This window comes from Salvelinus alpinus, chromosome 2 (assembly GCF_045679555.1).
Source record: "Salvelinus alpinus chromosome 2, SLU_Salpinus.1, whole genome shotgun sequence".
NCBI classification, from domain to species: domain Eukaryota; kingdom Metazoa; phylum Chordata; class Actinopteri; order Salmoniformes; family Salmonidae; genus Salvelinus; species Salvelinus alpinus.
Genome location: NC_092087.1, coordinates 121,595,326 through 121,607,502, shown reverse-complemented (window position 1 = coordinate 121,607,502; position 12,177 = coordinate 121,595,326). Strand labels below are relative to the sequence as shown.

Here is a 12,177-nt window from a genome sequence, read left to right as displayed (position 1 = left end):
CTTTAGGATCATGAGAGAACAGCCCAGTGTGGTTCTGAGTGCAGCCCACACCGTAGCCATCCGCATGTCCCCCTTCGTCAGACAGATGGACTTCGCCATAGACTGGATGGCTGTGGAGGCCGGCAGAGCCCTCTATAGGTATCTGGACAAATCTTCTGTCATGACAGTATTTTTAATTTGACCAGAAAATCTGTATTAGTGTGTTTGTTCTTATTACAAGCAGGCACATTTTTCTGACTGACAATATCACCTATCTGAAGGTATTTTTCTTTGACACGTTTCAAACTCTAGCCTTGCACAGACACGCTCAAATGTACACTGTCCTGAAACCAAACAACAATTTTTTTTTATTTTTTTTTTAAAACCGAAGTGACTGTTCTCCACCTCCTCTCGTCCTATCTCCAGGCAGGATGACCAGTCGGACTGCACCTACATAGTTCTGAACGGACGTCTACGTTCTGTTATACGTAAAGCTAACGGGAAGAAGGAGCTGGTAGGAGAGTACGGCCGAGGAGACCTCATAGGAGTGGTGAGACTTTGGCCCATTTCTACAGCTGTCATCGTTCTGGTCGTTCTGTAAAGGCAGAATATGTCGTTGCTATATTAGTTTATAAAGCTAATATTCAGAATAAAGTCAACCTATTTTATTTATATTAGACCTGTGTGTGTGTATAGTGTATATTTGGGTTGTATTAGATCATTGGGGACACTATACCTTTTTAAATCCCATGATTTTGGAGCTCTTACTATCTCCTCCTGTTTTCCCCAGGTTGAGGCTCTGACCCGACAGCCCAGAGCCACCACGGTCCACGCGGTCAGAGACACAGAGCTGGTCAAGCTACCAGAGGGAACGCTCAACAACATCAAGAGGAGGTACCCACAGGTGGTCACCAGGTTGATCCACCTGCTGGGACAGAAGATCCTGGGGAACCTGCAACAGGCCCGCGGACCATTCTCAGGTGAGAGTGTGTGTGTGTGTGTGAGACACACCCACAAGTACACAGGCATGTTTAGTATGCATACACACACTTGCCCTCTTTGTCCTCTAGATAAAGCCATGTATTACACTCTCTCTCTCTCACCCCGTACTTCTCCAGGTTCTGCCCTCGGCCTGTCCAGCGTAGCGTCCAGCCCTGACGTCACCAACCCGGCCAGTAACCTGTCCACTGTGGCCGTACTGCCCATCTGTGACGAGGTGCCAATCAACGCCTTCAACCTGGAGCTCAGCCACGCCCTCAGCGCCATAGGTACACACCTCTAGAGACTAGCATAGCAACTGTCAATCAAACCTTACTATGACTTGAACGTCTTGTTTCATATTAGTCAATAGTGATTACATCTGCCTAATGTGAGTAGATTCTGTGGACAATAAAGTTGTTCTATTCTGTTCCTTAACTAAATTGTTACATTGAGTGACCGTGATATTCAATTTTATATACATAAATTGTTCTCTCGGGAATATTAAACATTTGTCCTTGATGTGTAGGACCTACCCTGCTGCTGACCAGTGACATCATCAGAGAGCGACTGGGGGCCTCCGCTCTGGATAGGTCCGTTTTTATCCTCTCTTCTTCCTCTGCAGTATCCATATCAGTTGGTTGTTCTTCACTCTCGTTCTTCACTCTCGTTCTCCCCTCGTAACAGTATCCATGAGTACCGTCTGTCTGGCTGGCTGGCCCAGCAGGAGGACATCAACAGGATAGTCCTGTACCAGACAGACAGCAGTATGACCCCCTGGACCCAGCGCTGCATCAGACAGGCTGACTGCATCCTCATCGTGGGCCTGGGTGAACAGGAACCTGCGCTGGGACAGGTAGGAGGGACGGGGTGAAGAGCTGGAGGTTGATTTGGATGGGGCTCAATTGGAAGATGGGTTGCTAGTGTTTGGAGGATTGGTTGACCTATGAAGCTACTCTACTTACAAGCTGCCTAGTTACATTTATTTGTTCAATTTAAAACTTTCCTTGTGAAATTATACATGAACCTCATATTTCAGCTTATTTGTAGAGATATTTTTTTTTAAAGCAGTCTAGTTATGACTGCATCTTATCCTCAGTACTGTATCTAACCATGCCTCTCTCTCTCTCTCTCTCTCTCTAGTTAGAGCAGATGTTGGAGAACACCGCGGTGAGGGCCCTGAAACAGCTGGTGCTGCTCCATAAAGAGGACGGCTCGGGGCCCTCCAGGACCGTAGAGTGGCTCAACATGAGGAGCTGGTGCTCTGGACACCTCCACCTCCGCTGCCCCCGCCGGGTCTTCTCACGACGCAGCCCCTCAAAACTGGTGCGACTCCCTGGGGAGATGCCATGACTTCTTTGTTTCTTTTTTTACTTTCTCTCTTTCTAACTTTCGTTTTTTTTTCTTTTTTTCGTTTATTCATTCATTACACACCGACCTTTGCCCACATCTGATTGTGTTCCTCCATTAAATGGAGGATGAGGACAGTTGTAAAGAGAGCTCTGACGATGTGGTAAGAGAGGAGGCTAGTCTGTTTTATATATACTTTAATAGCCTGTTGAGCATGTCTTCTTCATCCAATCAAAACATTTGTTTTATCTTGCACGGAGTGACGGCTCAAAATGAAGCACTTTGCAGTTCTACGAGTAACATGAGTTTTGGTTTTCATGAGAAATAACATAGTGCTTTAGCAACAAAAGCTTTGGGAAACCCAGCCCAGGTCGTTTTGGGGAAATGATCCATTGACAAGTTTACCAACCACTTACAGCGCTTTGGTGGATAGCAACTGTCGCTAACCAAGTCTGAATTGTTGGACAAGCTCTCGTTTCAAGCGCATGGAAGCCTACAAATTGCTCAGATTATCATCTGAAATCGACGTGTGTTTTTGTGTGTGTGTGTGTGTGTGTGTGTGTGCGCGGGCGGGCGGGCAGAGGGAGGTGTATGAGAAGGTGTTTGAGAAGACAGCGGACAGACACAGTGATTTCTCTCGGCTGGCCCGGGTACTGACTGGGAACAGCATCGCTCTGGTGCTGGGAGGAGGAGGTGCCAGGTCAGTGGACTTAGTTTTGATAGGAACACCTCTCTTTTGTGCTAGACTCTCTTTTGTGCTAGACTCTCTTTTGTAGATGATCAAGTAGTACATGCTTTACTCCACACTATCGACATCATCAAATGCATGTTTTCAATGACAGTCATGGGACCACAGCTCTTTGCATGAGAAGTCCTGTCTTCTGTTGATTATTATCAAGATTTCTTGTAACATGAATGTCCTTCAGGGTATCTGTAGTCTCGAATTAGTCAAGTTCTTTCAGATCTTTTCAAATGAATGAAAGAAGTGGAAGAAATGCAGTCCTCAAACAGTGAATTTCCTACTCTCTCTGATTGGTGGTTGTTGTCTCTGTCACTCTTGCAGAGGCTGCTCCCACGTGGGAGTGATCAAGGCCATGGAGGAGGCAGGGATTCCCATCGATATCGTGGGCGGGACGTCCATCGGGTCGTTCATCGGGGCGCTGTACGCCGAGGAGAGGAGTGCGGTGCGCACCAAGCAGAGAGCCCGAGAGTGGTCCAAGGTCTGATCCTCCCTCCGCTATACCATCATGCACTTCTCTTGTTCCTATATCTGACCATTTGGCACATTCCTTTGTCAGGTGACATGTAGTGTATTAGAGGGAATCAGTTTGAGCATGGCGAGACACAGAATCACTCGTGTTGATCACATAATGAGTGGTCATGTGGGACGCAAGGTGATTCTGTGCGGTTCTGACTGAAATGTTGATTTCAGACACGCTCATTATTAACCTCCTTCCCTCCCTCCCTACAGGCGATGAACTCCGTATTCAAAACCATTCTTGACCTGACCTATCCCATCACCTCAATGTTCACCGGCGCCGCCTTCAACACCAGCATCTCCAAAGTGTTCCAGGACAAGCAGGCTGAGGTGAGAGGTCACATTGTCTGTCAGTGCTACTAGAGATGTCTGTCTGTGAAGGAAACTGGGCCACGTTCAGTAGGCAAACCTTGTGAACAGTTTCAGATAGAAATGTCTTGAATAGAGCTGACGTTGATACCTACTCCACATTTTAGAGAGGCATATTTGTTCTACATAATATATGTCCTTCTGAACGTTCCTTATTCCAATTCATATGGAATGTGTGGTCTATGTAACCATCAGGACCTGTGGTTGCCCTACTTCAACGTGACTACTGACATCACGGCGTCCGCCATGCGTGTGCACCAAGACGGTGAGTGACAGGCAGCTAACCGCTGGCCCCTCCCTCTCTCTGCTCTATCGCTGTTTAGAAATGGACGACTAGATTTTGAAGTTGTCTTGACCGCACTATAGAAGTAATTGTCCTAGTTCTGCGGGATTTTGAGTAAAAATTGGATAGCTGTTAGGATAACTCTCAAGCAGTCACACACACACACACACACACACACACACACACACAAGTTAGATATGTATTTCATTTAGATATATACTCCATATGTAACACTATTTAACTCAATCCACTCACGCTGGTACGGTCCAATATGACCGAGAACTAACGTGGGATTGTCATGATCATTCATTCCTAATGTCATTCGGCGTTTGATGATAACTAGATAATTTAGATTAGAACGCCCTGATTTTACTGAATCAGAGTATGGGTTATGCGACTAAAATCCCAGCCCTTAATTGCACATTTACATTTGTTTTTATTTTAGTCATTTAGCAGACGCTCTTATCCAGAGCGACTTACAGTTAGTGCATTCATCTTAAGATAGCTAGGTGTTGTTATAATTTGGCGTTTTAGATAAATTCTGCATGCGTTTCAGCTGTATAATACTAATAGGGAGGTCATACAGCTGGTATGCTAGAGCAAAATCCTCTTTTCCCCGCTTGTTTAATATGTTCCTCCATTGACTGACTGACTGACACTTAATATATGGATTGTTTATGTGTGTGATGACTGACTGAGTGAGAAATGCACTGCCACTAACTGTAGCTAGAATAGTCCTAGAGGCTGGGGGTACGACCCCTGCTGACCTCTTGGGGTCATAGGCCACACCTTTTGGCTTGTGGAAGGAAACCTACCCCCCCAAATCCAGTGTTAGTACATGTTGCATGCATTCGTTATCACCGGTAATGTCCACTGGTTTGTAAGAGCAAAGGCATTTAAAGAAAGTAATCTATGTTATTTATGTACTGATTTTAGGCCAAATAGGCAAATGTAGCAATTGAGTCCTACTTGATTCTGGATTTGGGGTGTCATAAGGTTGTGGGGTCCTCCAGTTATATCTTCGATGCCTGTCTGCACTTGGCATGTTTACTAACGGCGAGAGCAAAGCTTTACGACACTCTCTCTCTTTACCGACCACCTTCCTCCTCCCTAGTGTGATGTCACTTCCTGTTGACGCAGCCTAGTACACTCCCACTACTCATCTCTATTACTCTCTTTCTCAGGTTATTCCTCCTACCTTTCTCACATCTGTTTTATGTTTAAAACATGTCTTTAAAACAACACCAAACAAACCATGCCACAGTGACTTCCCTAATGTTCATTTGCTCATATGGGGACACTTTCACCATCTGCTGTATAGGCTTACTATTAGCCTGGTCCCAGATCTGTTTTGCCATCTTACCATCTTCTATGGTCATTGTTGGGAAGATGGCACAAACAGATCTGGGGCCAGGCTAGTGTACTATAGATGTAGTGTGCTAGTCGTTGAACCTTCCACCCTTGTCCGCGTCAACAAGTAGGATCCAGAACACTCTTCATTTGCTTTACCCCTCCGCACCCTAACGCCTCTCCGTCCATCCCTCCCTCGCTTCCCATAGTTTCTCCCAATGTGCTTTCATACAGCTCAAATTTCCATTACTGGAGGCTTACACACAGGAATAGAGTGAAGTTGCCCCTAGACCCTGATCTTGGGTCAGTTATGTATTTCCCCCAATAATGGTTAAGTTTAGTATTGGGGGAGGGGAAGCTGATCCTAGATCTGTACCTAGAGAACTTCAACCATAGCCTACACCACACATAGCCAGAGCGCAATGTCTGAAGCTCCGAGTAAGTGGGCCGTTTTTTTAACACCAACCTCAGGGTTTTCCAACATAGGAAGTTACACCGTTAGCTCATTCGTAACGCAAGGACTTTATTTGTTCGTGGTGGCACTATTTGGTTTATGCAACACCCCATGTTTCCATAAGCCAACCAATGAATGGTAGTCTCTTCGACATTGTGTAAATGTTGCATCATTTAGTCTTTTTTTATTTTTTTATGTTACGCTAGTCGCAAGACCTGTAGCTTAATTTCAAGATGGTGGCTTTTAGAGTATGGTCATAGCCATCAAGTTTTATAGATCCTGCGTTGTGTGTGTGCTAGCTAACTCTCCCTGGCTTGTAGATGGATCTTCCTTTTTGATCTTTTTCTAACTCTTACTTCTCTCTTTCACTGGTCTCCTCCCTCTCTCTCGCTCTCTCGATCCCTTTCTCTGAGAATGTTGGTGCATTTTGTAGTAATTGTCTTATTTGTTGACGGCTGCTATCTATCTAACCAAGCTAATACGCTCTTACGCTCTAAACAAAACACCAAACAGGACGACTGTGGCTGTTGATAGCCTGGGATAGAGTAGAAATACACTGAGTGTACAAAACATTAGGAACACCTTTTGCCTTTAGAACAGCCTCAATTTGTCGAGTCATGGACTCGACAAGTGTTGAAAGCGTTCCGCAGGGACGTTGGCCCAGGTTGACTCCATTGCTTACCTTAGTTGTGTCAAGTTGGCTGAATGTCCTTTGAGTGGTGGACAATTCGTGATACTCATGGGAAACTGTTGAGCGTGAAACCCAGCAGCGTTGCAGTTCTTGACACAAACCGGTGCGCCTGGCACCTACTACCATACCCCGTTCAAAGGCACTTACATATTTTTTTTTGTCTTGCCCGTTGGCACACATACACAATCCATGTCTCAACTGTCTCAAGGCTTAAAAATCCTTCTCTAACTTGTCTCCTTCCCTTCATCTTCACTGATTGAAGTGGATTTAACAAGTGACATCAATAAGGGATCATAGCTGTCACCTGGTCAGTCTATGTCCTGGAAAGAGCAGGTGTTCTTAATGTCTTGTGCGCACTCAGTGTATGTAGGTCTCCATTTTCCAATGAGGTTTCTGAACTAATACATGGTTACGGTGTTCATGGCTCCTTTTGAGTGGTTTAGGAGAGTAAATGGATGACACCATTTGAACTATTAGTTTGAAATTCAGTGTAATATTAATGCTGTGACGCTATTTAGTTCTTTTCTATCTGTATTGAAAAAATGTCATTGTCATCTACAATCCTGTCTGTGCTATCTGTTTTACTTCTAGAACTGGCCTCTCTGGTTATTTACTTCTAGAACTGGCCTCTCTGGTTATTTACTTCTAGAACTGGCCTCTCTGGTTATTTACTTCTAGAACTGGCCTCTCTGGTTATTTACTTCTAGAACTGGCCTCTCTGGTTATTTACTTCTAGAACTGGCCTCTCTGGTTATTTACTTCTAGAACTGGCCTCTCTGGTTATTTACTTCTAGAACTGGCCTCTCTGGTTATTTACTTCTAGAACTGGCCTCTCTGGTTATTTACTTCTAGAACTGGCCTCTCTGGTTATTTACTTCTAGAACTGGCCTCTCTGGTTATTTACTTCTAGAACTGGCCTCTCTGGTTATTTACTTCTAGAACTGGCCTCTCTGGTTATTTACTTCTAGAACTGGCCTCTCTGGTTATTTACTTCTAGAACTGGCCTCTCTGGTTATTTACTTCTAGAACTGGCCTCTCTGGTTATTTACTTCTAAAACTGGCCTCTCTGGTTATTTACTTCTAGAACTGGCCTCTGGTTATTTACTTCTAGAACTGGCCTCTGGTTATTTACTTCTAGAAACATTGCGTTATGTTACCTGGCCATGTTCACTGAGGGTTTTATACTGTATACGTCAGATACAATTTCAGGTCGTTTTACGTTTTTAGATTGTATACGTCGAGAGCTCTGGACATGTTTTGCCCTTTTTGTCTCCTGCTCTTTTCTGACCCTCACTCTCTCTATATATCTGGCCATCTTTAGCTCTGTCTTGCTCCTAGGTTTTACAAAATTACAGAAACTTTCCAAAGGTCTCCCAGAATTCCCAGAATCAACTGGGATTTCCCCAACAAATACGGGAACTTTGGGAACGTTTCTGACAATTTGGAACCCTAATCTCTCCTCTCTCCTTTGTCTCACTCCTTGTCTCTCTTTCTCTCTCTCTGGCTCTGCCTCTCTCTCTGTCTGTGTGTGACGTGGGGCTATTTGTCCATGTTTGATGTCCCTTCTCCATCTTCCATTCTGACAGGCTCGCTGTGGCGCTATGTTAGAGCGAGTGCCTCCTACACCCCCTATTTACCTCCCCTCTGCGACCCCAAGGATGGCCACCTGCTTGTGGATGGTTGCTATGTTAACAATGTCCCAGGTCAGAGTTCAAAGTTCAAACCCCGACCCGTCTCAACCCCAAAAGGAGTTGTAGAAGTTGCTCCTGACCACTGATACAGGGTCATATTATTTTCACCCACCTGATGGTTAATGTTAGGATTGGGGTTATGTCAATTGATCCCAGATCTGGGGTTAGGGGCAACTTCTACCTTAAGCTCCTTGAAACACCGACAATCAACCACTCCCTCCCCCTCACGTTCCGTCTCACCTTAACCCCACCTGACCAGTCGGACATTGGGAACCCATGGTTTGGAAGGAAAGTTAGGCTAATAATACAGTGTATATTTTGGTATGTGAGTGGAGGGGATGCAATGTTTCGCTCCCCTACACCCAGAACCACCCATTCTTAACACCAATACTTCTCTATTCAATTTGGCTTCAATAGTTCACACTCATACACACGTCAGTTACGAATTGGCTTTGTCCCGCCCCCCAGTGTCAATAAGCCCCTCCCCATGCCTCCGGATTGGCAGTGAGGCTTTGCTCATGCAGGTACATATCCATGGGTCAGACAGAGAGGTGCATGATGGTCCTGCTTTTGGTGCCCCGCCCCCTCCCTGTTTTTGGTTCTCCATGCTGCTCCACTTCATCTCCCAAGTTCTCCTGCACTTGGCTGGTATACTACACACCAAGTGTACACTCACTTGCCTGATTTTTCCTGAGCATGGCACACAGGCTTTTCCCTAAGGCCTTTCCACGCAGCTTACTGCTTGTCGTTTTCCACTTTCTAAAGCTTGGGTCTCAGTCACTCGTTTGTCAGTGTAGGTCCATAGGTTATAGCTTTTTGCGTATCGACCTAGCTATAGGAACACAACATGTAGCGTTCTCTTCAGGGTTTGAAGCTGATCCTATGGTGTCGGGAAATAAAGGTTTTGTGTTGAGGTCAGAGAAGATCACCATATAGGCTATTTCATGTGTTTTATTTTTATTGTGGTCTGTGGTTGTTTTTTCTGTGTCCATTTGTCTGTCCGTTCGTCCATCGCTTGATCCCATGTCGTCATACCGAGCAGTGCTTATGAATGGCTTCTGTCAACCATTTGCACCCCCCCAGCAGCTACACCTTCCCCTGTCCATGTATGTGCATGTGTCCGTGTACTGTACGCATCTATATATTTACTCTTTACATATATATTGATGACAGTGTTGCTGATGCTACCTGTTTCCCTTTAGCTTTTTCTAGCGAGATGCCAAAAGTGTTCTGGATCCTACCAATGCCCATAGCCGAACATACAGTTCCATCACTCTTGTCAGTGAAAGGCTTGATTGAAGCCTCAAATTAAAAGTGGGGTGAGAATGGTGACTGTGCGTTTTGTTAGTACTTCTAAGTCCAGAACTAGTTCAGTTCAATGATTCCACACTGAAATTCTTCAGTCTCGTATGTCCCCTTCAAACTCCACACACAGCGGCATCCTGCTCTTCCTCTGGTGCTCCTTCTCCTTCCAATCCATGCAGCGCCCAGCCTCCCCCTGCCCTCTGCTGGTCCGGAGTGGTATTACAGGACCACAGCTTTGGGCAGGGCTGGCTGGTTGCCCCTAACATGTTCGCTAGTGTCTGAGAGATCTCCATATGCTGTGACCAGACTACCAACCTCCAGTGCTCTTTGTGTCTAGTTGGGGAGTCAGGGAACTGAAGGCTAGGTTTAAAAAGGTTCCTCTTAACTAAAATCACCAAAAATACAGGTTTCTTCCCCCTTTTTGTATGTTTTCACCAAGTGCTGTAAACACACTACTTTTTATAAATGGTTCTAAAAGCAAAAGCTTCACTTTGGCTCGATAACCTTTCACAAGGGTTAACTCACAAGGAGCATAAGGTTGTGGTTGGGGACAGAGTCTGGAGATCGAACCAACCCTTGATACTCTGTGGCTGAACCCTTACCCCTGTACCCTGTGCCTAGACCTGACACACACTCAGGTCTCTGTGCATGGTAAGGTGGTTCAGGGGATGCAGAAGCAATTTGAGAGGTTGGGCAGCACCACATTCACATCTAACCCCTTGGCGGTTACCCACCTCTGGGTTAACCAATTGGGATTGCATCCCTTTGGTTTGGGGCCGTGGTCTGCTGCCAAAACGCATGACTAACCTGAGAAGTTACGCCAACGTTATTGAGATGTTATCCCCTCCCTCCCCCTGGGTGTGGCTCACAGGGTCACTGTGGCGCTATGTGAGGGCGAGCATGACCCTCTCAGGGTACCTGCCGCCCCTCTGCGACCCCAAAGATGGCAACTTGCTTATGGACGGGGGCTACATCAACAACCTGCCAGGCAAGTAGATGGGGAGGAGAACAGGAAAGAGGGCGGAGAGAAGGGGTAGTAGGACATCAGAGTTATTTTAGTTGGGGGGTATTGAGAGATCATCCATGGGTAGGGGCTGTCATTGACAATGGTGGAGATGACAGTTTGACAGAATTCAGTTGCATTTTCTACCATCTGAGCAGTGGGAATGAGCGTTCAAATCCTTTCCATTGTCAAAATGTTCAAATTTAATTTGCCAACAATCTTTTCAAAATATAGCCATATAGGCAATTGACTGAGGGGAAAACAAATATGTAAATGAACCCCGTAGTGTATTTGAAATTGGTCTGTAACATGCTTTCAGCTCAGGATCAATCTTTCCTATCAGATGGGAGAAAATACAACACAGAGCGTCAAGTGTGTTAGTGATGGTGGACACTGGCGGTACAAAGTATCCCATTGTCCAGTATCCACAAGCTTTTTAAATCGGCACTAAATCAACAGAGTTTCAGAATGCTATGTGTCTGTCAGTCAGGCTTCCTGGTGTCTTACTGGCTGAGAACATCTAAAGGGGCGGGACATATACCGTATTCCTCAAATTATTGGAGTGTTGATAGAGTTGTGATTTTAGGCAACTTTAAAAACGATATACAGTTAGCTTTCTCAATTCCATAAAACAAAACAATAGCCCATGCTTCTAAATCAGTGACTTACTAGACACCAGTCGGCTCTGACAGTACATTCCCTTCCAGTTTGAATACGAAACGCAGTATCATGCCCCTCAACAAACTGGTATTCAATAGGATGTTACCAATTTGGGAGTTCTACCAAATGGATGTATTGACTGCCTCTTGCAATCCAACTGGAAAAAAAAATATATAATCTGCATGCTACTCAAATGTCTATCTCTTCTACTATGCTACTGTTATCTCCTCTTGGAAGTCAGCATTGTAGCGTGCAGAAGAAAAAGAATGAAACACAAAACCATGTTTCACAAACCTGAGGAAGTTGAACATCATCCTTCTCTATTTTGGGTGATTTAGGTTCATTTAGATGTGGAATCTCCTTGTGGTTTGTGCCACATGGTTGGGTGGCTTCGAGGTCTACGATACGTGGGATTATTTGATGATTTGGGTGAACACACCCACAGAGTTGGACCCAGTGTCTATCGGGCTAAAGCAATGACTAGTCTCACATTCTAATAGGCAGAAGAGGCGCAATGCCATAGTAACCATCTAGTGTTTATGATGGCTTTAGATAGCTAGTACCCATAGAACTAACGCTAATGATATATGTTTAAACTCTTCCAAATTTAGGCTTGGTTCATTTTTTACATTTTTTGTCATTTAGAAGACGTTGTTATCCAGAGCAACTTACAGGAGAAATTAGGGTTAAGTGCCTTGCTCAAGGACACATTGACTGATTTTTCTCTGGCTTGGGGATTCGAACTGGCGACCTTTGGGTTACTAGACAAACACTAAACCGCTAGGCTGCCTGCCAGTTCCTTGAAC

At 45.1% G+C, this 12,177-nt stretch overlaps 1 protein-coding gene across 5 annotated transcripts in view; it reads left to right on the top strand.

Annotated features, from left to right (window-relative positions):
• Positions 1-12,177, top strand: part of LOC139568530 (patatin-like phospholipase domain-containing protein 6) — a 33,155-nt gene that overhangs the window by 14,511 nt on the left and 6,467 nt on the right. For 2 of the 5 annotated variants that reach the window (XM_071390423.1, XM_071390424.1), the window contains exons 17-29: positions 7-138; positions 406-529; positions 770-959; positions 1,098-1,247; positions 1,487-1,550; positions 1,645-1,813; positions 2,101-2,283; positions 2,889-3,007; positions 3,371-3,527; positions 3,779-3,895; positions 4,130-4,199; positions 8,299-8,415; positions 10,580-10,696. In XM_071390423.1, coding sequence (XP_071246524.1) covers positions 7-138; positions 406-529; positions 770-959; positions 1,098-1,247; positions 1,487-1,550; positions 1,645-1,813; positions 2,101-2,283; positions 2,889-3,007; positions 3,371-3,527; positions 3,779-3,895; positions 4,130-4,199; positions 8,299-8,415; positions 10,580-10,696 — 1,709 coding nt within the window. The remainder of the gene's footprint in view (positions 1-6; positions 139-405; positions 530-769; positions 960-1,097; positions 1,248-1,486; positions 1,551-1,644; positions 1,814-2,100; positions 2,284-2,888; positions 3,008-3,370; positions 3,528-3,778; positions 3,896-4,129; positions 4,200-8,298; positions 8,416-10,579; positions 10,697-12,177) is intronic. The other 3 variants (XM_071390425.1, XM_071390426.1, XM_071390427.1) reach the window with 3 other exon arrangements.